The following is a 22,987-nucleotide window of genomic DNA, read 5'->3' as shown; positions in this document are numbered from 1 at the left end:
AGAAGACGGCTGTCAGTCCATGACAGTATACCGGGATACACCAAATACAACATGAAATGTACCCAAAGGTGACGTTGTTAAAAAAGCAAAAATAAAACAAAAGGAAAGACTAGCGCCAACATCCAAGGACAGTACTTAGCGCAATAAGTGGCCGTCCAACAGCCCTAAGTGCCCGATATAGTTAAGTATCGGCTTAGCTTCCATGCACTAAAATTAGTGAGTAATTTAAGCCTATATCAGAGGCTTTAAGGATTTAACCCTAACTGCTCTTGTGTTTTGAGCCTCCTCTGGACAGACCTAATTGAGACTACTAGTACCGTATTCATCTCGTGGACAAAGGTTGAGATAGTCTGAGATCTCTCGGAGTTCGTGTTTACGGTAGAATGCTCAATGTCCGTGAGGAATAATATTTCTAGATCTTGGATATAACTTTGATAAACTAGAACATCGATAACATGCACTCTACCAAGTAGTAGGTGCATACAACCACAATTTCCTCCCATGTGCTCTAATCAGATAAGGATAATGACCGGAACTCCAAGCAAAAAGAATGGTAGACGCCACCATGCTCTCTTCGTAGGACATAACTATAGAATACACTGTATTTCGTTTTCAATGCTCTCTGCATCTAGGCAGGATATCTCTGTGAGTTGATATACCCCGTATTGTTGAAAGATCTCATGGCCAGCATCGGATCTTCCGAGGTAGGGTATGACGAGGCCGTACTCGCGAGTGGTTGCGGCTGTCGAACGCCGTACTCTGGCATGGTTACATGTTGCGGTGCTTGTCCGGTGTATGGAAAACCTATTGGGTTTTGGTATGCCCCTGGCTGATTCGAGTACATTGTCGCGGGCTGATAAGTAGGCGCAAAACGCGCATCGGGTTCAAACACGGCTCTTGAATCCATCTCCATCGACGTCCGCATACGCTTTGGCGCTGGCGTCGTAGGATAATAGCTATGTTGAGGGTATCCTGGAAAGCCACTGCTGACTATTTGCGGCATTTGCGCGCGATCAGGTGAGCGAGGTAGACTTGGAGCAAATTCTTCATGTCTGTTTGCGCCTCCGCGTTTCCTGTCACCCCATCAGCCAACCGTCTCTCCCTCCGCCGATTTCTCGAACTAGTTGGTTGACTCACTGTGCGTTTCGGGCTTCCTTGCGGATCCTTAACTTCACCCCTTGATCGGCAAACGATCTCGAAAGCTGAGTGGACTCCCTCATTCCAGGGAAATTCTTTGGCGATAAGACTGTGGCTCCGGTTAGCGAAGCACTGCCTGACTTTACAACTTACTCACCTGGAAATGAATTGGAAACAATCGATTTCAACGCTACAACATTGTCCCTAAGCACACAACGATGAGTCCAGGCCAGAATCCAAAGGGTTTCGCAAGAAGACCTACTTTTGCATCTCAAAAAGACTGAACTGCAGTCGAAATTCACCTTCAACCTTGATGGACAAGTCTCCGAAAACAAAAAATCCCCCATCTGCCTCGAGCAAATCACAATCAGCGGTGCGTGTTCTGAGTCAAGCGGGAGGAGAGAGGGGGGGGAAGGGGTCCGACTCATAGGAGACTTCGAAAGGTAGACAGAGTCACTTACCAGTATTGTCTGTGTCTTTCAAACGATGCAATGAAGAGACGAGAGTGCCGGCCAAAGCAGTAGAAGGCTGGCTGGAATGAACAGGATGGTCTTCGGTGGCGTGGTATAAGCTACAACACATGAAATAGTAGGGACTCTGAAGGTAGTGCCTGCCGAACGTCAGCGTCATCCTCTGCCACTTGGCCAGCTCGCTTCTCGACAGCGACTTACTGGGCAAGATAGCTGTTCTCCGGCGAGACCTTGAGCTGAATGACAGGCGGCGGATCAACTGGCTTGCGCTCTGCGGGGGGAGAACGAGTTAATAAGCTCGACCAGACGATTCTTCCTTGGAACCATACCTTTCTCCTTGCCCCCGGCCACCCGTGCTTGCTCCGGTTGTTGGCGGACAATCAACTCGAAGTCAGGGCTAGTATTGGAGAGCATGGTCAGTTGCTGGAAACGGTCTCAATCTCAACCAAGCTTGTGGTGTTGTTGTTGTTGTTGTTGAACGGGGCTAGGGAATTTCTGGAAAAGGGAAGAAAACAAGAGGGTGCTCCAGGAAAGCAGCTTCGGAGAGAAACACGGGCGATGTCAGTAGACCAACCTCTGGGAATCGGAGCGAGGCATAGGGAAATTTTTCTCGACACAGGACGACAAGCTCGCGGACCTTTTGCCGCGCCCTAGGGAAATTTTTAAAGGAAGATGGGCAAAGTTTGGACGATAAGTATAATACGTAAGTAAGAAGGTACAAGTGAGGTACAAGGCAACAGTACCAGCTGTAGAAGAGGTATGGTATGGTCTGGATGGGAGGTTAAAAGGATGGAGAGAATGGATGATGGCGATAATGATGGATGGGGAAGGCGGTGGTGATTTAATGGAAAGAGTGCAACTAGCACCCTGTCTTTTGGGACGAGGGAGGGGTGGTGCTTGCCGCTTGCATGCAGAGCGCAAGTATACTTTGGTACTAATACCTCCGCTTTTAGGGCACACTGCGTACTCTGTATCTGTTTTACCACAATAACGCAGTCTTTACTCTGTATGCTCCGTATATTCTGTATTTCGATACGCTGCAAGTCCATTTCGGTCTATCGACTCAATGGCGAATACAGTAGACGGATGCGTCTAACACAATACGCCCCATACGCAACTGGTATTATCGTACCAAAAGTTTCATAGTCAAGTCATTTCCACGCCCTCCCCATGGGAGTCACAATCTTATATAAGAGTACGGACCATGATTCCAAAAGCTGAGTTTTGAAGTCTTTTTGGGTTAAAGAAAAGTCGATGAAAATAATAAGATAAGAAAAGAACACAGTGGAAGATGAAGCAACCCCACCATGGCCAGCCATTATCGATAACCTCGACAGAATAAAGAAAGCCGAAAGAGCCCTCCGATAGGCTTACGGAGTCGATGATGATGACATGATCAAAGCTCGGCGATTGGCCGCTGGTAAATGCAAATGACAGGAAAGAAAAAGGTCTAGGTCGTTTCTGCTAATTTTCGGGGTGGATATCGTGTATGATGCAGGCTGACCGTTTATGACAACCAAATTTCTCTCTCTTTTCCACACCTGCGCGAACCATGGCTCTGCGTGCGGTGGATAATGATCCGCAGATGACAGAAGTGGTCGGAAGTCCAAGGGAGCTTTGTAGGCATGACTGCTGGACTCCTTCAACATCCTGCATCCTGGTATATTGTTCATGATGATGATGATGATGATGATGATGATGAGATCTAGCAATGTCTAGACTCGAATTCTGTAATAGAGGAAAATTTGTACAGCTTTTGCCAGTTTTTGGAGAATGTAAAATACAGTCATGCCGGAACAAGACTAGCGGCACAATTTAGCGTTCAAACGAGGAAAAAGTAGGAAGTTTTCTGCATGAGCCATTCCCAATCTGGCCAAGCGGGATCCACTATGCAGATTTACAATCACGTCTGCTGGCCAATCAGCAGCCAAATACGCCCTCAGCCGGCAGCCGTAGTCATATGCAAGCGGTATGCAAGGGCAATCTTAGAGATCGGCCTTAAGCGTACTAGCATTCCATCCCTGATTCCCCGGTTCTAGTCAATACAACTCTATTAGATTACGCGTATTTTTCTCACAGTAATACATTCATTAATTACACTCGTTAATTACATTCGTTAATTACCATGTTACTATATCGTTCTATCAACAACCACAGTCGAGCCTGATCGATTCCTGTTGCAGTCTGTAGATGCGGTGCACGGCGAGAAAGGAAATCCGATATTTTAGTAATGTAGTGAATGCGTTTGTGCGGTCTATGGTACTTTGCAAGCTAATTTCCGTAGCGCAGGCTAGTGTACCAGAGTATGGCGATGCTTTATAACCTCGAGCTTCTCCTGGAGACTGAGGCCGACTAATCCTCTCGAGAGCAGCAGACGAAGTGATGGCAACCGCTCTATTGTCGTTGTACGTACGTACTGAGGTACTTTGCCTCAAGTCAGGTGACTGGCTTTGTTCCTTCCTCTTTGCGCGGACGCTCCCTCCCCTGGAAGCGGCTTGATCATGGCATGACACCGCTCTTCAACTCCATCATCAGCACATCCATTTCTTTTCACGAGGCAGCGCTCGCCTTGCTTGATCTTTCTACTCCTACCAATCACCCGACAAGGAACGATCCTTTGATCGACGGCCGCTCGTTTACCCAGGGCATAAGCCTGACTGTCACGATGGCTCCGATATGCTCCAGAGTGGACTATTTTGACAACACAAGGCAGGAGCTTGAGGAGAACGATAAGCAGCTTGGTACCTCGGGCTTTTTCCCGTTGGCCACAACGGACGCATGCTCGGCATGCACGAGTACCTACGTGCTGTACGGCCCATTCGAGGTGGCGCCAAAGAATTGACAAGTTTGTCAACTTGCCTCCTATCGCAGTACTTCATGCCTAGCTACCGACACGATCAAGAAAAAACGCTTCCAAATGGATATACACTTGAAGAATCTCGTACGCTACACAATGAATCGCTCTAGACTCGACGTCTGTGTCATCGGTGTCAAGTTGAAAGGTGGAGGTCGTGCAACATTCGGAAAGTAACAGATGCATCACATTGTTACCTATCCAGATACAGTAACACGATGGTCGCAGTTCGGTTTGGACGCACAACATATTCGCAACGGCTTTCCGAGACCTGTGCGCGCTTGACAGCTTTTCGACAGCGGGTATCCTAGCTTTTGCGGCTTCCATTGCCGAGCGGTATACGGAACGAAGACTAGCTTTTGCCTTCCAACTCGATGGTAGCGCATTCATCGGTTACTCGGAGAGAAAATGGCTCGAACGCGCCTTGCTTATGCCAATTGACAGCACCCCTACGCTTACCGTACCCAACGCCGTATTGTTGTATCGCCGTATCGACACTAAACATTAAACTACGCCGCTATATCACGAACTACTCTATTAGCTGCATAAGTGGCCGCTCTTACAACCGACTAGTACAGCCGCCAGTTTACTGGACTAAACTGCCTGAAGGAACGAATGAATGAATGGACGTATAGAGGGAACGACATGAGGTTTCGGCCGTGGCGCGACGAGCTTGTTGACTGGCCTGGGGCTTACTTCCGTGTGAAGCATATTGGCACAACTGTCAGCTTCTGCATGAATGAGCGGTGGTCTAACTACTTCGGTGCCAGGTTCTGCGGGCTGCCGCTATACATACAGTGGAAAAAGATTTGACCTGTCATGTAACTCATGTTGCTAAGCAGCCGTCTCTGCATTTGCCGCCTGAAGAAGCTACTACATGTTCCTTGAGCAGGCATGCTAGAGACGCTGTCAGTGTGTGCATTGAGCTATAGGCGAAAGCAAAATCAGTCAGGTATTTCAGGTGGGTCGCACAGTTTGGCATCGGGAGAAAGTCAGTTGTCTTTTTTCTATCAGCCGATGACTGTAACATAGGATATGCGCTCTTCCACTGATAGCTCTATTATACCTTTTCCTATCCAACAGCCAGGACGACAACGTCATGCGGTGGATAGGTCTGGTCGTTCAATTGCCCGTCGCAAGCAGGTGAGTACTCACAGTTGCAGATGCTACAACTCGAATATGCAGGACCCTACTACCTATTTTATCACCATAACGGCGCCGAATATTCGTTGCATCCGGCCGAGTTGACTCCGACTGGATTGACTCATGTTTGCGATCTTACCTGTCATTCGGCACTTCGGATGACAACGCACTCACTTGCGCTCCGATTTGGAAAAAAAAAGAGAAAAAAAAAAGGGGGCAAAAATGCGAAGAACCGAAGAACCGAAGAACAAGAGAAAAAGAACGAGTCAACTATGCTAGCATACGTAATCGACAATTCAAAAACATAAGAATAACATCATAGACAACTAATAAATAAACGCAATAAATCATCCATGGATATAAAATGTCTTAAATTATACACAGAACCGTACCCACAACCCAATGTAAATAATAGCGCTACCCAAGACCATGGAACTCGTGTTACGCCTATAAACTAACCCTAAAAACGTACCTAGGAACTCTAGTCCAGCTACCCATGGATGTACCCAATTTAAGGTAACATCCCACGCATCTGGGGGAACATGGTACCTAGGTATATAGCTTATTAGCCCCTCAACCCGCTGTCAACCAGAAGGGGAGTACCTAGGTACGTAGCTTGGGTAAGTTGATGTTTATATGGTTTGATCCATGGGTTTGAGTCATCTAGGCTGGGGAGTTAAGTAGCTGTACTATTTGGGAAGGTGGGAGCATGACGTGAAAAACTATCTATTGACGGATGATGGATGGATGTTTAATTCATGCTTCTAGGTAGTCCATAACGATATAGTTATAAAGTGAAGAAGTATGCCGAAACTCCGCCCAGAACCAAAAACCAAAGACCAAAACACCTCTTGTGCTTCATCGTAAAATACCTCTCCTCTTATCCCAATGAGTAGAGCAGCAATAATAGCGAGAATAGTACAGTGTATAAGGAGAATTAAAAAAATGGATTGACTTAAGAATGAAATCGACGCTAAGCAATAGTAAAGTTTCATGCCATTTGCACATCCTCATCAATCTCGCCGTCGGCATCAATATCACTATCGCTGTTTCCATTGGTTGTTGTAACAGTAGCAACAGATTTGACAGGTGTCGTTCTTGTGATCTTCTTCTCGCCTTTTGCGATTGATCGTCGGGTTCGTCGGGGTGTGAGATTATCTGCGCTATTTGTTGCGGCTGTGTTATCGTTCGAATCAATGACTGCTGTTGCTGCAGAGCCGTTTGTCATGGGTTGATCGTTGTCTTGGGCATCAGTGTCTGCAGTCGCGTCATCTTCTGGCCCGTTTATGCCGTTTACCAATTCTGCGTTTTGTTCGCCTTCTTCTTCGTGATTTGCAGATTGGTCCTCGGTATGATCCTGATTATCTGTACCATTTATATCGACGCCGACAGAAGGACTATCCGGCCCAGAGACGATTTCCGATACTAACCCGCTCCGTCCCCGTCGCGCTGAAGTAGCGATGTTAGTGGAGGCAGGCGATCCAATTCCAAACATGGATGTGGACGTGCGTCGTGGCGTAGCGCGTGCGCCGCGCGGTGTCGACATGTACGAGCTGTTGTATTTCGTCTTGCTGCCCCAGGGTCTCCCCGGTCGCCGTTTGAAGACTGGTGGTTGCACAGGAGGATAAATCTCGAATCGAGTCGGTGGTATACCAGCTGCTGGATCGGGTGATTTCGATTTCGATTTTTCGGTCTCTTCTTGTTGCTCACCATTCGTTTGCGATGCCACGGCATGGTTTTCACCGAATGAAGAAATTGTTGTCGTTGAAGGGGGCCCGGCTGGTGCATAGGCTGCTACACCGTCTGGTTTCGTGGTGGAGTCCCCGTTTACTCTTCTGGCACCGAGACCAAGTTCGCCGTCTTCATCTGCGCCTTCTTCGTCGTCTTCGTTCGGATCGTCTCGAGGTGCGACAGTATGTAGTTGTGCACGGTCGTAATGGGACTGGTTACTTCGACCCATGACGTACGGCGTCCAAACAAGTGCATCTGGGTTGAGTCTCACGTAACCCTTAATCTCCCAGTTCTTGATGTAGTCTTCGAAATACGAATAGTTCAGTCGTAGAGCGTACGTCTTTGTGACTGGATCTCTGACAAGTGCACGCAGTCCCTCAAGTCCAGAAACAATATCGTCCGCAGTCATTCCGGTACGCTCAGACAATTCAGCGATGCTAACCGGCGTTTTTTGGTTGCGCAGTTGATAGCTCAGAACAAGTCGCCAGTAATTTCGATACGACACTAAACCCATATCCGACAATGGCTTTTCAGGAGATCCAGTCTTTTTCTCAACGCGTGTCAAGAGATACGAAAAGTCAATGAGCAGGTTACCGTAGCCTTTCCGCTGGTGAATAGGAAGGGTCAAAATACACGAAACGTTGTTCGACGAACTGGGGCGTTTCTCCTTGCTAAAGTATCCCACGAAATGACATCCCAATTCGTCGTACTCGGTCATCACGTAAAAGAGAAAAGGTTCGACATCATAGTAGAGTGTCTTGGAGCCCAAAAACAGCTTTGCTAATAAGCAAAGGTTTTGACAGTAGACTGGATTCTTTCTCCCATCCACTTCGTAGATGGACACCGAGCCATCTCGATATATCTCGTCGCCCGGAGGATGTTTGGCTGGACATTTCAATTTATGCCGCCATGCAACAAAATCCGAATTCATGTATTTGAGACAGAATTCACAGATATACAGAACTTTGTTGCGACTATATTCTTCAGGGTACGGTGCGGCATACCATGTCTCAATCTCGTATCCGCCAAAATTTATCCATTTGATTTTGCTGGGAGGTCCTGAGACTTTCTGTGAAGCTCGGTGATTGACTTCCCCAACAGGTTCAGACTCCATAAGTTTTCTCTGCCAATCTTCCTCTGCGCTCCGCCGCGCGGCCTCGAATCTCTCTCGGTCAGCTTGTGTCGGCAACGTTCGACTGGTATCCGCATCGGCTTCTGATAATATCCCTCCGTACGGTTTCGACTTGAGCTCATCAACCTCGCGATCATGGAAAGAGTAGAAAGGGGTAGTATAACTGGATGTAATAGGGGCAAAATGAGCAAGCGGTTCATCTTCAACAGGAGGCGGTTTAGGCTGTCTGCGGCGTCGTGCCTTAAAAGGTCGCGGTCGCGAATTGAGAATCTTGGCTATCTTCACAAAGCTGAGGTGCAATGCGATGATACACTTGCCAACGTCGCTTTCCACAATACGGCATAATTCCTTTTCTGCTTTACGCTTCCTGCGCGGCCGATTTCGCAAGCCATCAGTATCCAACAAGCCGTCAGCGCTATCAGTTGCGCCTTGGGAAGGTGTACGTCGTTGTCGTTTTCGCAGTACAGGGACGTGATCTTCCGGGTCATCGGATGAGGCTCTTCTTTTTCGCAGTGACCGTGTTCCATCCATGGGATCGTCATCAACTATAAGATTATTGAAAACGGAGTGCTGGCCATCTGCTGAGGCAGCTTGCAGATTGCGCGCTATGCTCTCAGCAGCTGATCTCCGTGAAGCAGCGTCGTTCTCCACTGGATCGGGCTGAAGATTATCCTGGACACAAGTGGTGCATCGCCATTGTTCCGCATCTACAATTCAAGATTAGAATATACACAGCCGTATAATGAAAAGACTAGGGCTTACCTTCGTTGTCGCTGAATGCGCTTTGTTCGCGAGCACATTGTCGATGAGCTGTAGAACTGTTTTTAGCACTAAGCTAAGCGCTGGGAGTGTAAAGAACTTACAATGATCGCCGCATACTGCACATGTCAAATATTCCTCAAAATCCTCCGATGGATCATGGTCTTCGTCCTGTCCGCAAAATCTTTTCATCATCAGATTGAGACATCAAAATCTGGGCGCAGTAACTCACATGCAATTCGAACGAAGCAACTTGTCTGCGTCCTCGTTCTCATCCTTTCCATTACTTTCAGCTTCCCAGTCCTCCGCTTCTCCGTCCGATTCATTGCTTTCCGAGTCTGAATGTGCATCGCCGTTCCCAAAAGCGACATCTGGGTCGCTTTCGTCGTCATCGGCTTTTGAGGATACTGCCGCACTCCTCCGACCTCGGCGCGGCCTCCGCGGTGTCTCGATTCCATACTCATTTTCAGAAACTGCATCATCATCATTGGCCTGCTCTGCATAGTCCTCTTCACTCTGATTATCCTCTCCAGAATCTGACTCCGCCGTGGCCTCCTCTGCGTCTCCAGCATCTGCTTTCTGAACAGCACTTTGTAATTCCTGATCTAGCTGGTAGAGATCTGTGTCCTCCTCGCCTTCGGCGTCCTGGTCACTGTCAACTCGGTCGTCGGCGTGTGAGCTGACCCCCAGCTCCTCGTGGCTAGCAGGCATGATTGCGGCCATATTGTGTGTCCCCTTTGACGGCGATGCGGTCGCCAATTGAAGTCGAACACTTGCACCACCCGCAGCCCCGGACAATCTCCTGAACAAATGCACGGTTGAAACAATGGTAGGGCTCCTCGATGATGAGGAGGCCGCCGTCACTTGAGGCTAGACCAGCAAGGCATCGGTGATTGGCATGACAATGCCGGCGAGTAAATCAGATGAAGCTCGAATCCTTGAGACGTGAGTTTCGCTCTGAGCTCGACTTTGGTGGGCGCAAATGTGGTCGAGATCTGTTGTAGATCGCTGTGGCGTTAGCTTGTTGCGGCTCGAAAAGGGTGAATTCTGTATGCGCTTTGGAGGAAAGGACGAAATTTTTTGAGCTCAACATACACTTAAAAAGCTTTAACACGTATTTAACGCGTAAATCTGTAAGTACTCGGTGCACAGGATCGGAAATCTGTACTCGTTCCAAAGCAGCGATGCGCCGAAATCCCCTTGTCGTGCCCCCGGTGTTACTCTGTCTGTGCTGACTTATCAATGCCAAGCCAGCCGGGTTGCGCTAAGCCGTTTGTGGCTGCGTTACTTCCTTCCACCAGCGCCGACCACAAGCTTCTCCGCAACAACTCTCTGTCTATCATCAATTGAGTCGCAATTCCGCTGTTAACTCGACATATACCAGTGGTTGCTACTGAATAACGCTCTTACCGTTTGATCCGCCAAGATGGGTGTCCCATTTGAGGCTTTGATTCCTTACGGCATCATCATTGGCGTACGCTTCGATGACCACTTTCATCAGCGTCCAGAACATGGCTAATTCGAGGCACAGATGTACTGCGTCACTGGTGTTGGTCTCAGCCTTACGAAATATTATGCGAACGATCACAAGAAGGCAAGATGGAACAGAGATGTGTGGGATAAGGTAGGCGGTTCAACCTTTTGAAGATAGTCCTGATACTAACTATTCTATAGCAAAGTATGTGCGATCCTGTCCGATAGTGAACATATATCCCGGTTCGAAATATTCTCAGACTAATTCAATGTGCAGTGATGGAGCGAGATTTCCGGATAACAGGTACACTAAGAGGCCAATCTACCAACCCCGAAGCTCCCACAGGCTTCGAAGTCAGCAACCCATGGAAGGTAATTGAATCTTGATTACGGCGGAAACAAGAGGTGATGCTGACTATTGCAAATAGCTCGAAAAGAGACAATACTAGATGCGAGGGGCTATTTTTGTTGTGTTGTGTTTCCACATTTTCGTTTACGACTCATATTTCAATCTACCTTTAGACTGTGGCTTCAGCTCCCTTTTGTACATTTACTCTGACTCCTAGCAACGGCTGCAACTAAAACGATGTCTTTCTGAAGAGAACAGAAATGGTCTACCGCTGGCAATATCTGCGTTTCGATTGAGAGCAACTAGGGCGAAGCCTACGAAGTAGGTTCACACCGTTTGACGTGACTGGGAATTACGCGGTCATTGTTGCTCTGATCCTCCACTGTATACTCTGCTGATAGCATATGGTTCTGTGGTTTTGTATTTGATCCCTTCCTACTGTAATCAAGGGGATATTGCTCTTTCCCGGAGTTCTTTCATATGTCACGGTCACAATACGAAACTTGTCCAGCCAAAAAAAACAGATGATTCAACCCCACCCACCACGGATCCAAATTATTAATCCTAGATACGATGTAAATGAAACGTACCTTTTACAGAAGTATCGATGGGATTTAGACTGCTGTTCAATACGTAAAATGCTCCAATCAAATCAAACGGACGATCCCGGCTATGCGGCGACATTCCAAGTATAGCCGACGGTTAACTCGACTTTCCCTTCTATCTTCTGACTTGATATAACATTCTCGTTAGTATCTATTTGAGGATTATGCGGCTCTCATTGAGGTTCATGGTGGAGTGCCTCCGATGACTTCCTTGACAAGATCCTATCTGTCAACACACTCCGTAACATCCATACTCCGACCTAAAACAGTAACCCTCAACCCCCATACCAGAAAGCAAGCATTTCCACTAGGACTCCATAATTTTTCTAGACGCACCATGTCGTCTGCTGCGTCTCTTGAGCAAAAGCTCAAGGCTTTAGAGGATTTCTCTGCTTGTGATGTATGTTTTTTCGGACGACCTATAAACCAGTCCTCTACTGCTTACACGTCAAGATAGATTTCAGATGCGCTGGTGAAATTACAAAAAGTACCTGTCGGCAGTCGAGTGCGAGCAGGTCAATTGGTCGACATCAGTGAGTACTTCCATAAATAATGCCTTCATGACTCGAAGAACGTGAGACTAATATAGGAAAATCTAAGCACCAACATCACCCTTCATTGGCCGGCAAGCAAACAAACCCAAAATCGTTGCCCCAGCAGTCACTTTCAAATTCATCCCGAAAGGGGACCTTGCTCCAAAAGTCTCAGATCCTGAATCGAATGGATTTCCACCTGGGAAGCATTGGGTTGATTGGAATCAGCCCGGCACTATTGCTGTTCTTGATCAGCCGCCAGAACAGTATTGTGCTGTTCTAGGTGGGATTATGGCAGCGAGGATGTCTTATATCGGAGTCAAGGCTGTTGTGGTTAATGGAAGGGTGAGGGATTTGGCTGAATTGAGTGCGTCGGGGTTACATGTGAGTACACTATATACCCCTGACCATCACCATGGATCGAGCTTGTATTCTGACAGAAGTAGGTATGGTCGAAAGCAACGTCTACAGTAGGTACCGGAGCGGAGGCCAAAGCAGGTTTACGGAATGTTCCCGTTGATATTAACGGCGTGACTGTTGATACTGTAAGGTGATCTCCAACTAATTGTTGTTGGCAAATGCTAATTATACTCCAGGGAGACATTGTCTTTTGTGACCCGCTGGAAGGCGTCGTGGTGATACCGAAGGACCTACTTGATGATGTCCTGGACCTATGTCCAAAACTCATAGCTCAGGACAACAAGGTCAAGGCAGATGTGGAAAAGGGCATGTCAGTATATGAGGCGATGCAAAAGCATCGTACTGTTCTATGAATCCTCGTAAGGCGAGGGCATATAAGCAGATAACAATTGCATAACGTTGATACTGAAGCGCCGATGGCTGCCCTGGAGGATTCCTCTCTGTTTATGAGCCGAATGTATATAATTTACAGTCCTAAGCCACATATAAGGGCAACACAATTCATTTTCTTATCCACTTCTCCACGACATCCAGACCACCCGCCTTATTAATGAACCCGTTTGTCCATGAATGTGGTAAAGACGACAGAATTCGTATCATAAATGAATACGTGCCTCTCCAGATCAAAGACGACGGTTTTGGTTTCATCAGTTCCTGCACGACCTGTTTCGCCCACTTGTCGGAAGGCATGCCTTTACCCTCAACAAGTTTCCCGCGAAGGACATGTTCCACCTCCTCTTTCGCCGGCTCGTAGATGGAACCCTCAGGTAGAGAAGTAGGTACTGCCTCTTTCTGATTCTGAAAGAAGTTGGAAGTGACCACGCCGGTTTTCAGGTCGACAACCGTGACACCAAAAGGCTCTAGCTCGCGTCGCATAGTATCCGAGAATGCGGCCATTGCAGCCTTGGCCGCATTATATGCACCTTGAAAAGGGAAAGTAATAACAGATGCGAGAGAAGTCTGATTGACAATGACTCCCTTTGACTTTAGCAACAGAGGAAGGAAGGCCTGCGAGACGGCAATGTAGGACCAGACATTTAGATCGAAACATTTCCTGGCTTCGGCAATAGAAAGATCTGCCATGGGCATAAAGTATCCGCCTCCTGCGTTATTGACCAGTATGTCGAGCTCGGTCACCTTACTGACGCACCCGGCAATAGAGGAGTCAGAGAGAACGTCTAGCGTTAGGGTTTCGATGCCGAGCGCTTCGAGTTGCTTCATTTTGGATACATTGCGCGCCGTTGCAATGACGTGGAATCCAGCTTCGTGGAAGGCAATGGCTAGAGCACTACCAAGGCCACCATCAGAGCAGCCTGTAATCAAGACTTTGCGTTTATCAGATGCCATGGTGTTTGTCTCAGGGGAAGGATAGTCAATGGCGAGGTTGTGATAAGAATGTACGAAGGCTCACTAAGGGGCCGCCTTGTATAAATATTAAGGGCTCCACGCCTACATTCACCTTGCTCGTAATTATTAATACAAAATGTCGAAATTATTAATATCGGTTGGCACTAACCAACACAAGACCAAGAAGCTGTGCGATGATCCAGTATTGTATGGTAAGACCTAGCTGGCCAAGGATCACGTGGAGTGAGACGGCATTCTAATAAATACGTCAAGAGACACAGATTTCTCTAATTAGTTAAATTAAAGTATGAATTAGTAATATAAAGATTGGGTTTCCAAGATGTGGCTGCTTCTCCAGGAAGCTTTCTATCTCGGCCCTGACCCTGACGGTTGAATTTGTAAGTCCGACCACTAAGAGAGCCGCGTGTCACATGACTCCACGTGACTTACCGGCAACTCTAGCTTGTTGAAGCAGCCATCAACACACCAGAGGTAGGATAAGTGCTGGGAAAGCGAGGAGTTTATAACTGTCGACACTGGTTTGTGACTCTTATAAGCCGGTTACTACGCCTTATTCATTGCAGGAACCGCTTCTGCTGTTGTCAGCAGCGTGTCTGCTCGCTTCCTACCTGGGTTGATCGGCCGGTTTACGTCTCTGGCTTGCGAGGCCAGAATTCCTTTCCAACATGGCTCCGAAAGATACGTTCTTCCGCTCGGCGGATATGAGCTTGACTCAGCTGTATATCGCAAATGAAATCGGTCGAGAGGTTGTGAGCGCCTTGGGTGAGGTGGGACAGGTTCAGTTCCGAGATGTGAGTTACGGCATACCAGCACAGCGACACTTTCGACCTCCGATATACGTACCTGTGTCAATTCGATACTAATAAAACATTTTCAGCTCAATCCCGACACGAATGCCTTCCAGCGAACTTTCACCAAGGAAATTCGTCGTCTCGATAATGTTGAAAGACAGCTCCGTACGTGCTCCGATAACTGCTAGCCGCATATAAGCTAATACATTCGAATAGGTTATTTCGCCTCGCAAATGGAGAAAGATAATATTACCATGCGACCCTCGTCCGAGTTTGGGAACACGCTTGCTGCTCCTTCGTCCGCCGAAATTGATGAACTTGCCGAACGAAGCGAGAGCCTGGAACAACGTATCGCTTCGCTGAATGATAGCTACGAGACGTTGAAGAAGCGGGAAATGGAGCTTACTGAATGGCGCTGGGTTTTGAGGGAAGCTGGTGGATTTTTCGACCGCGTATGTTAAGGTTCTTATATTCGTCGACCACTGACTTGTTAATACTTTATTTCAGGCTCATGGACATACTGAAGAAATCAGAACATCCGTGGATGGCGAGAGTGACGATGCTCCACTTTTGCAGGATGTCGAGCACCAGGTTCCGGGAGCGCAGAACGGCGACACGCAGCAATCTTTTTCCGTCATGAATATTGGTTTCGTTGCCGGTGTTATCCCCAGAGAACGCATTGGTTCCTTCGAACGCATTTTGTGGCGTACTCTGCGTGGAAATCTCTACATGAATCAATCCGAAATTCCCGAGCCGATCATTGATCCTGCTACAAACGAAGAGATACACAAAAATGTTTTTGTCATCTTCGCTCATGGTAAAGAGATTTTGGCGAAAATCAGAAAGATTTCGGAATCGCTCGGTGCGAGTTTGTACGGTGTAGATGAGAACAGCGAGCTTCGTCGTGATCAGATTCATGAAGTGAACACTCGTCTTGGAGACGTTGAAAGTGTCTTGAGGAATACCAAGAACACATTGGATGCTGAGTTGACTCAAATTGCTCGTTCGCTCGCTGCTTGGATGATCATCGTTAAGAAAGAAAAAGCCGTATATCACACTCTCAACAAGTTCTCCTATGACCAGGCCAGAAAGACATTGATTGCGGAAGCCTGGGTCCCTACCAACTCCTTGTCATTGATCAAGTCAACCCTACAGGACGTCAATGATCGCGCTGGTCTATCCGTGCCGACTATCGTCAACCAGATCAGAACGAACAAGACGCCTCCGACTTACGTCAAGACAAACAAGTTCACGGAAGCATTTCAGACAATCATCAATGCCTATGGTATCACTAAGTACAGTGAAGTCAATCCTGGTTTGCCCACAATTATCACTTTCCCTTTCCTTTTCGCAGTCATGTTTGGTGACTTTGGTCATGGTTTCCTAATGACCCTGACTGCCACCGCAATGATCCTTTTTGAAAAGACTCTTCTTCGAACCAAATTGGATGAATTGACCTATATGGCATTCTACGGTCGATACATCATGTTGATGATGGGTATCTTTTCTATGTACACCGGTCTGATTTACAATGACGTCTTTTCTCTGTCTTTTGAGATCTTCCCTAGTCAATGGCAATGGCCTCATAACATTGACGAGGGTCAAGCTGTGCACGCAACTTTGAAGCAGGGTTATCGCTACCCATTCGGTTTGGATTGGAACTGGCACGAGGCAGAAAATGCGCTGTTATTCACAAACAGTTACAAGATGAAGCTCAGTATTCTCATGGGATGGGCTCATGTAAGTTCATTTATTTACGCCATCTTTTGATCAGTTCAAAACTAATTACATGATGCAGATGACCTACTCTCTTTCTCTGCAATACATCAATGCTCGCCATTTCAAGTCAAAAGTCGATATTTTCGGCAACTTTCTTCCGGGAATGATCTTCTTCCAATCTATCTTCGGCTACCTTGTCTTTACCATCATCTACAAATGGTCGGTCGACTGGAATGCCCGTGGAGAGTCTCCTCCCGGTCTGTTGAACATGTTGATCTTTATGTTCCTCAGCCCCGGAACGATTGAACAACAACTCTATCCCGGGCAGGCTGGCGTACAGAAATTCTTGCTAGGTTTGGCTGTGTTGCAGGTTCCCATTATGCTCCTTCTTAAGCCTCTCTGGCTGCGAAGAGAACATAACCGTGCCAGAGGTCTTGGTTACCAGGGTATTGGTGAACGTGCCCATGTCAGCGCCTTAGATGAAGATGGAGATATGAACGGCCGTGCATCCGAAGGGCGTGACAGTATGGCCAGTGACGGTGAAGGAGTTGCAATGATTGCACAGGACATTGATGAAGGAGAACATGAAGAATTCGACTTTGCAGATGAAATGATCCATCAAGTCATCCACACTATCGGTAAGTCTCTTCCACGACTTATACATTGTATGTAACTAACAAACTGTTTAGAATTCTGCCTCAATTGCATCTCCCACACTGCATCCTACCTTCGTCTTTGGGCCCTATCGCTAGCCCATCAACAACTCTCCATCGTTCTCTGGACCATGACTCTCGGCGGATCCTTCGGCATCGAAAGCTCAACCACTCGTATCATCATGATCGTCGTCGGGTTCTATCTCTGGTTCTTCTTGACTGTAGCTATTCTGTGTGTCATGGAAGGTACTAGTGCCATGTTGCACTCGTTGCGTCTACACTGGGTTGAAGCCATGAGTAAGCATTTTATTGGAGACGGTATTCCGTTTCAACCTTTTAGCTTCAAGACTCTTCTTGAAGAGGATCCTGTTGATTAAGCTTGTCTTTCGCTCGTTACTTAGGTTTTGATTGATTTGTTGTATCTAACAGTGCATAAGTGTAGAAATGTAGATTACATGTTTGATAATGTTGCCTTGGCACCGTTTACTTAAATAGTTAAGTATAGCTTCTAAGACTACGTAAGACATAAGCTTCGCAACAAATCATTTCACATTAATAATAACCTATTTCTTGTGATGCTTGTTATACACATCAATAGCCTTCTGAACCTCATCCTTCGAACCCAAGAACACACCACTACGATCATGAATGTGCTCCGGAACAACAGTAAGCAATCTTTCCGCCCTCGAATTAATCGCCAAACCACCCGCATTCTCGAAAATCATGGCCATGGGCGCACACTCGTACAAGATACGAAGCTTACCCTTGGGACTCTTCTTGTCCGCCGGATAAGCAAAGATACCTCCATACAACAGCGTACGATACGCATCCGCGACCATACTACCAATATACCTCGCGCTGTACGGCTTCCCACCTTCTTCGGCAGGGTATTTGAGGGAATGGAAATAATCATTTACCCAGTCATCCCAGTACATGCTATTTCCCTCGTTGACGGAGTAAATGCCGCGTTTGGCGGGGAGTTGCATTTTGGGGTGTGTAAGGATGAATTCTCCGAGGGAGTTTTCCATGGTGAAACCATTGACGGAACCGCCTTTCATGGTGATCACTAGTTGAGCGGAGGCGCCGTACATGGTGAAACCTGACGCAACCAACTCGGTACCGTCGCGCAGGATATCCTTTGCGGAGACGGTTTTGTTGGCGCCCAGAATCTCGTCGGGGAGACGGAAGATGCCGAAGATAGTGCCGACAGAGACACCGGCATCTAAATTCGAAGAGCCATCGATCGGGTCGCAGACAACTGCGTAGCGGGCGTTGGGGTGCTCGTCAAAGATGATTGCTTCCTCTTCTTCTTCGGAGACGAGAAGACGGACTTTGCCGGATCCGCGCATGGCAGAGATGAAGATATCGTTGCCGATTACGTCGAGTTTCTTTTGGTCGTCGCCCGTTGTGTTGGAGGAGCCGGCTAGACCGGTCAGGTTGATTAGACTGGCTCGTCGGATGTAGTAGGCAATTGACTTGAAGGCGAATTGGAGGGCGTGGCATAGGAGACTGTCGCCAGTGGATACGTGTTAGCTTGATGACATTGCAGCAATACGTGTGCATTGTGTGGGTGATGACTTACGTGAAGTCACCCGTTGCTTCCGGGAGTTTGGTTTGCTCTTCTGTCAGGAATCGTGTAAGAGTGATGATATCTGTGTTGATGTTCTCCTGCCCGACGGCGGTACCACCGTTGCTGTTGGCTGCCATTGTGATGTTGATGTTGATACTGGTGATGTTTGTCCTGATGTAGGTAAATAAGTATGTCGAAGTTCAAAAGACTGAGACGATTTAGAACCAAAGTCAGTACAATCTCATATCCGTGTTTAAACGAAGTGCATTACCTCGGTTCAGCGGAGAGACACCGTAGCTGCCAAGTGGGATGTAGGAGGTATAAGAGGGTATCCGTTACACGAAATATGCAGATTAGAGGTCTGGTCAGACACAATGGCTTTAAATGTTTTAGATGGTTTATATAGAAGAGAAAGGTAAACGCAAGAACGTCAGGATCTACGGATGAGCTGTATATAAAGAATCAGCAGAATACGGAATAACAGGTTCATATCCGGTGGATCAATGCGTCAGTCCCGATCCCTTTACTCGGCCAGGTCTCTTCTGTAGGCAAACCGGCCAACGCACCGGGTTGGAAAGCAGAATCCAAGGAGCCCTTTCAACATCAAGATTTCGTCACGTTACCCATTTTATTTTCTATATGAAATCATATAAATGGGCCTCCCCCGCACTAAACCGCGACGAGTAAAGGGCAGCCATAGCTCCGGCTTATCTTCGAGGGAGAATAGAGTGCCGACTCGACTTCCGGTCCTCTCCGCGCAATGTCTGGACTGCTCTCCGGTCTTCTCCAGGTACGTATATCCGTGGGAGAGGCCAGGTGACCGCTAGAGAGGTCTCGATCGTATGGAGGAATTGTTTAAGTGGCGGGATCTAGTCGAAATCGATATATTTCACGTGGACAAGTTTGTTGATCTCGGCTCAGGAACGTTGAGATGGTCCTCAATCAGGTATGCACCCGAATTTGAGGCGTATTACGACGGGAATTACGGGGCATGATTCTCGACTTTATCCGTTCAAAGAAAGGCTGTGAAGGAAATCGCTCACAGAAGATGGGATCTTTCAAGAGGAATGAATACTTATCACGGATAAAGACCGTTACTTCGGAAAGACTTGTCGTCGTGCCAGAGGGGGGTTGTTATGAAATTTCCGGGGATCAGTCAGCAGTTTGAGTGACTAAACTGTCATCTGAAGTATCTCGACAGCATCAGAGTGAACTGAATTGATCATCTTCAGTCTTTAGTGCCAAGATGCTCCAGTGCAAACACTGCAAAAAGGTCATGTGATTAGTCTAGCTGTAAATAGTTAAGCGTCGTTTTAGCCGACCTTCAAAACTACAGAAAAAAATTTGTGAGCTGAGTTTACTTCTCTACACAACAGCAACAAGTCGAATGTTTTCCATCAATGAATTATGGAAATAATTTTACTTTCAATATATTCATTATGGACATCTTAAGTGATTGATCTGATTTGTTGATTAACTAACATCTGGAAGCCCTGGTTGTAGAGCACTCAATGGTACGTCAGAAAACTCTTTCATTTTCCCCCTTCTGTTATGATGATTTGTTACAACCGCAAACTAGAGTCTTTGACCTCCTAAGGAATGAAACTCGAATTGACACGTCAGTCTGATATTGACATCAATATGCAATTGTCTGGTCGCTGCCTCTCAGACATGTGCTAACGTGCCTCAATAGTTCTTAGATTCGAGATGTCCGGCTACAGGTCTTTAACCACGCATATCGAAACAACGGACAATAATTGGTAGGTGAAGACTCTTGCATATCTTCTTTCTCCTTTTATGATGATCATTTCGTATAATATACGCTGGAAATTACCGGCTGAGGCTCTCGGGTCTTTGATTATATCTAATGGCTTTGACTGATCCATTTTCTATTGCATTGAAATCTTCTCTCTCTTTCATTCAATACGTATCGTCGGCTAACTGTCTCAAGTCCTCTATCATAGGTATGCTGCAACCGCTTCCATATATTTGGACCACAATCGAATCACAATCCCCGTTGGTGATGAAGTGGCACTGGGCTCCGACGGCTGCAACAGCAGTTCGGTCATGATGGACACGCCCTTTTGTGGCAGGCCTAGAAAACCTCGCCCACTGAGACGCGCACATATTATCACTAGCTTTGCTCATAATGGAGACGCATTGTCTAATGTTTCACGGCTCGATAGAATGTCCGACTAAGTATCATGATGATATGAAATAGCAGTATGGTAAGCTTGACTTTTTGTACTTTTCCTCTGTTACATGATGATTGCTTAGATGACGAGTCTTATGCGAGTTTTCGATGCAGACAACCTTCTTTTAATAACCATTCATGCTTTCCTGATTAACAACTATTCTCTTGACTATAATCAAACAATTCGTGAATTATGCTGATTGGTTTGAATAAAGTAGTGTCGGCATCTAAAACGCCCGGTTGTCTCACATAGATGCGATATGGCTTCCGGTACGTCCCCTTATGACAATCCAAAATCCCTTCCAATGATGAATTCTCGACAAATCAAAGACAAGCATATGTCCAAGCTGGTTTACCTGCAAAGACGAGAATTGTCCGGACTGAGACTCTCTTCTGTAACATTGTTATCAGTGTCATCGATTGCATAACGCTGACTCGACATTCTAGAACTAGTATTGTCGATGAGCTACGAGCTACAGGATTAAACTAACCTGTAAGTCATCTGCCCTACTTTCTCACCATCCTCGGACACGCTTCACATGATGATTTACTATTTTTTATCACGACGGTCAACATAAGGAATTTAAATTGATGACCACTGCCTGTGACAGGGCATTAACTGAACTTTTTTTTTCAATTCCTACTTCATACCACTCATATTTGGGTTTGAATTGAGCTAATGTTCACTCAGAATGTAGATCTATCAACATCGGACTTGTCTCAACTCCTTGTAGCAGCACATTGCAAGCATGTGTCTGTTTGTCTAACCAGTCTACTGAATATACCCAAAATCTCATAATAATTCTCCATCAAAGTATATGGCCAAGTACAATTCACAAGCATTCAGATGCCAGATCTATGGGTTATATTGGCATAGAATTAGGTTATGAACCGAAGACCCATCACGGTATTTCCGTCTAATCTCCTGGTACTCCTCATCGGACAGCATATCCACGAAATGGAGTACGGAGGGATAGTAGATCAAACCAACCAGATCCTATTCCGGGTCTTTGTTAGGCGTAATCGAAGAGCACCTTGTTACCTGCCCAAAGAGTAAAGGGTTGAGGCCATGACGTTTACCGATGACTCCTGAGAGTGCTTCACGATACCCATTATATTTTTGGACGTCTTTGAAGGTCATTAGGTTGAGCATAATAACGGGGTTTGTGTCTGAGAAGGTGGTCATCCAATCCCGTAATTCGGAAGGGGGGTGGGGAGGAGGGGAGAGGAGGGAGAGATATGCATCGATTCGGTTGAGAGAGAAGTTCTTTCGTCACTATCTACCACTCGGTCCCTGTACTTTGCGCGTGTGGGAATATTGCTTGCTAGGCTGGTGAAGGTGGAAGTATACGACGACACAAACCTTCCCGGGTGCAGCGAATGTCACGCTCTAAGACCGCTGTATAAAAGGTCGACACTCATCTGGAACAGAGCCAGGCAAGGGAAAACATAGCACCAGATCCCATCCGGTCTGTGTCAATGCATTGACTGACAGCATAGTCGGAGGGATGATCCATCGTGCCACTCTGGCAGTTATCAAAAGCTGCTTCGCGACGGATTTAGCCAAGATATCCAAGAAGGATGGCACCGAGGCAAGTGAGAGAAGGATTAATTCGCAGTTTGCTGTGCCAGACATGGTCTGTTGTTAATAAGATGCTTGGATGAGAGATGAGAGACTGATAGAAGGGTTTCGTATCATTAATGTAGCCATACTCCATCTGTTAGCGACTTAAGAGCGTTATGTCTGGAGTTAATCTTTATAACCATTGAATCATGCTCGACCCCAAAAAAAATTGTTGTAGCAGGGGGGTTAGTCATGACTTTGCACGGTCTGAATACCGGAAAGTCAGCACCGGCGATGGCTAGCCCGTACTTTGTAGCTAAATCAAGCATCCTAGAGCAGCGTATTAGCAACTTGGAACAGCCTGAACTGGAGGTTAACTAGGATACAGGCAATAGCTGCTGTCGAGGCGTAGACGCGTGAGAACGCGACGCGGTAAACAGGCACTTCTCGTGTCTAGCCCTAACTGCCTTTTCGCCCGAGAGTATCCGTCTGTCGTAACTTGCAATGCAGTCTGCAAGCATA

General features: G+C 46.9%; 8 protein-coding genes across 11 annotated transcripts, besides 2 other annotated features; 4 read left to right on the top strand and 4 right to left on the bottom strand.

The window, feature by feature from the left end:
• Positions 1-392: 392 nt before the first annotated feature.
• On the bottom strand, positions 393-2,259 carry TSTA_077430 (developmental regulator VosA). 2 transcript variants are annotated; one of them, XM_002341726.1, is made up of 7 exons: positions 1,937-2,259; positions 1,809-1,878; positions 1,599-1,747; positions 1,400-1,484; positions 1,295-1,341; positions 1,138-1,246; positions 393-1,073 (listed from the first exon to the last, which is right to left on the bottom strand). In XM_002341726.1, exons 1-7 carry the CDS (start codon positions 2,019-2,021, stop codon positions 629-631), a joined length of 990 nt encoding a protein of 329 aa, XP_002341767.1. In that variant the 5' UTR covers positions 2,022-2,259; the 3' UTR covers positions 393-628. The 2 variants fall into 2 exon arrangements, with proteins under 2 accessions (XP_002341767.1, XP_002341768.1); XM_002341727.1 differs by having other exon boundaries at positions 1,599-1,734.
• Positions 2,065-2,084: a microsatellite.
• Positions 2,260-3,278: 1,019 nt separating the features above from the next.
• Positions 3,279-3,309: a microsatellite.
• Positions 3,310-4,560: 1,251 nt separating this feature from the next.
• Positions 4,561-4,969, top strand: TSTA_077420 (uncharacterized protein; the record flags this gene model as incomplete). Its single annotated transcript, XM_002341725.1, has 2 exons — positions 4,561-4,634; positions 4,690-4,969. The coding sequence occupies 2 exons, from the start codon at positions 4,561-4,563 to the stop codon at positions 4,967-4,969; spliced, it is 354 nt and encodes a 117-aa protein (XP_002341766.1).
• A 1,626-nt stretch (positions 4,970-6,595) lies between these two features.
• On the bottom strand, positions 6,596-9,949 carry TSTA_077410 (histone acetyltransferase, putative; the record flags this gene model as incomplete). Its single annotated transcript, XM_002341724.1, has 4 exons — positions 6,596-9,174; positions 9,230-9,277; positions 9,331-9,410; positions 9,459-9,949. The coding sequence occupies 4 exons, from the start codon at positions 9,947-9,949 to the stop codon at positions 6,596-6,598; spliced, it is 3,198 nt and encodes a 1,065-aa protein (XP_002341765.1).
• A 598-nt stretch (positions 9,950-10,547) lies between these two features.
• On the top strand, positions 10,548-11,467 carry TSTA_077400 (uncharacterized protein). Its single transcript, XM_002341723.1, has 5 exons — positions 10,548-10,700; positions 10,758-10,850; positions 10,901-10,904; positions 10,977-11,071; positions 11,128-11,467. The coding sequence occupies exons 1-5, from the start codon at positions 10,653-10,655 to the stop codon at positions 11,146-11,148; spliced, it is 261 nt and encodes an 86-aa protein (XP_002341764.1). The 5' UTR covers positions 10,548-10,652; the 3' UTR covers positions 11,149-11,467.
• Positions 11,468-11,800: 333 nt separating this feature from the next.
• TSTA_077390 (DlpA domain protein) lies at positions 11,801-13,101 on the top strand. Its single transcript, XM_002341722.1, has 5 exons — positions 11,801-12,053; positions 12,111-12,186; positions 12,254-12,570; positions 12,633-12,731; positions 12,783-13,101. Exons 1-5 carry the CDS (start codon positions 11,856-11,858, stop codon positions 12,957-12,959), a joined length of 867 nt encoding a protein of 288 aa, XP_002341763.1. The 5' UTR covers positions 11,801-11,855; the 3' UTR covers positions 12,960-13,101.
• A 6-nt stretch (positions 13,102-13,107) lies between these two features.
• TSTA_077380 (estradiol 17 beta-dehydrogenase, putative) lies at positions 13,108-13,953 on the bottom strand (the record flags this gene model as incomplete). Its single annotated transcript, XM_002341721.1, has 2 exons — positions 13,108-13,709; positions 13,749-13,953. 2 exons carry the CDS (start codon positions 13,951-13,953, stop codon positions 13,108-13,110), a joined length of 807 nt encoding a protein of 268 aa, XP_002341762.1.
• Positions 13,954-14,456: 503 nt separating this feature from the next.
• On the top strand, positions 14,457-17,615 carry TSTA_077370 (vacuolar ATPase 98 kDa subunit, putative). Its single transcript, XM_002341720.1, has 6 exons — positions 14,457-14,765; positions 14,852-14,930; positions 14,982-15,217; positions 15,273-16,505; positions 16,564-17,122; positions 17,174-17,615. Exons 1-6 carry the CDS (start codon positions 14,640-14,642, stop codon positions 17,512-17,514), a joined length of 2,574 nt encoding a protein of 857 aa, XP_002341761.1. The 5' UTR covers positions 14,457-14,639; the 3' UTR covers positions 17,515-17,615.
• A 54-nt stretch (positions 17,616-17,669) lies between these two features.
• TSTA_077360 (fructose-1,6-bisphosphatase Fbp1, putative) lies at positions 17,670-20,005 on the bottom strand. Of its 3 annotated transcripts, none has more exons than XM_002341718.1 (3): positions 18,979-20,005; positions 18,720-18,915; positions 17,670-18,646 (listed from the first exon to the last, which is right to left on the bottom strand). In XM_002341718.1, the coding sequence occupies exons 2-3, from the start codon at positions 18,842-18,844 to the stop codon at positions 17,701-17,703; spliced, it is 1,071 nt and encodes a 356-aa protein (XP_002341759.1). In that variant the 5' UTR covers positions 18,845-18,915; positions 18,979-20,005; the 3' UTR covers positions 17,670-17,700. The 3 variants fall into 3 exon arrangements, with proteins under 3 accessions (XP_002341759.1, XP_002341758.1, XP_002341760.1); XM_002341717.1 differs by having other exon boundaries at positions 18,720-18,878; positions 18,945-19,032; XM_002341719.1 differs by having other exon boundaries at positions 18,720-19,032.
• Between the last annotated feature and the right edge of the window lie 2,982 nt (positions 20,006-22,987).

The sequence above is a fragment of the Talaromyces stipitatus genome, genomic scaffold (assembly GCF_000003125.1).
Source record: "Talaromyces stipitatus ATCC 10500 scf_1105507295523 genomic scaffold, whole genome shotgun sequence".
Taxonomy (NCBI): Eukaryota; Fungi; Ascomycota; class Eurotiomycetes; order Eurotiales; family Trichocomaceae; genus Talaromyces; species Talaromyces stipitatus.
The sequence above is the reverse complement of the archived record's forward strand: the minus strand, read 5'-3'. Positions and strand labels throughout refer to the sequence as shown.

Bases quoted from the DNA above. Each gene is read 5' to 3' on its own strand.
- TSTA_077430 (XM_002341726.1), bottom strand. From the start codon at position 2,021: ATGCTCTCCAATACTAGCCCTGACTTCGAGTTGATTGTCCGCCAACAA. The intron at 1,247-1,294 runs GTGAGTAAGTTG...CCGGAGCCACAG, and splicing joins TGTTTCCAATTCATTTCCAG to TCTTATCGCCAAAGAATTTC. The intron at 1,074-1,137 runs GTGAGTCAACCA...ATGGGGTGACAG, and splicing joins AAGGAAGCCCGAAACGCACA to GAAACGCGGAGGCGCAAACA.
- TSTA_077400 (XM_002341723.1), top strand. From the start codon at position 10,653: ATGGGTGTCCCATTTGAGGCTTTGATTCCTTACGGCATCATCATTGGC. The intron at 10,701-10,757 runs GTACGCTTCGAT...TTCGAGGCACAG, and splicing joins CTTACGGCATCATCATTGGC to ATGTACTGCGTCACTGGTGT. The intron at 11,072-11,127 runs GTAATTGAATCT...TATTGCAAATAG, and splicing joins AAGTCAGCAACCCATGGAAG to CTCGAAAAGAGACAATACTA.
- TSTA_077390 (XM_002341722.1), top strand. From the start codon at position 11,856: ATGACTTCCTTGACAAGATCCTATCTGTCAACACACTCCGTAACATCC. The intron at 12,054-12,110 runs GTATGTTTTTTC...ACGTCAAGATAG, and splicing joins AGGATTTCTCTGCTTGTGAT to ATTTCAGATGCGCTGGTGAA. The intron at 12,732-12,782 runs GTAAGGTGATCT...ATTATACTCCAG, and splicing joins ACGGCGTGACTGTTGATACT to GGAGACATTGTCTTTTGTGA.
- TSTA_077370 (XM_002341720.1), top strand. From the start codon at position 14,640: ATGGCTCCGAAAGATACGTTCTTCCGCTCGGCGGATATGAGCTTGACT. The intron at 14,766-14,851 runs GTGAGTTACGGC...AAACATTTTCAG, and splicing joins GACAGGTTCAGTTCCGAGAT to CTCAATCCCGACACGAATGC. The intron at 15,218-15,272 runs GTATGTTAAGGT...ACTTTATTTCAG, and splicing joins CTGGTGGATTTTTCGACCGC to GCTCATGGACATACTGAAGA.
- TSTA_077360 (XM_002341717.1), bottom strand. The intron at 18,647-18,719 runs GTAAGTCATCAC...CACTGGCGACAG, and splicing joins GAAGCAACGGGTGACTTCAC to TCTCCTATGCCACGCCCTCC.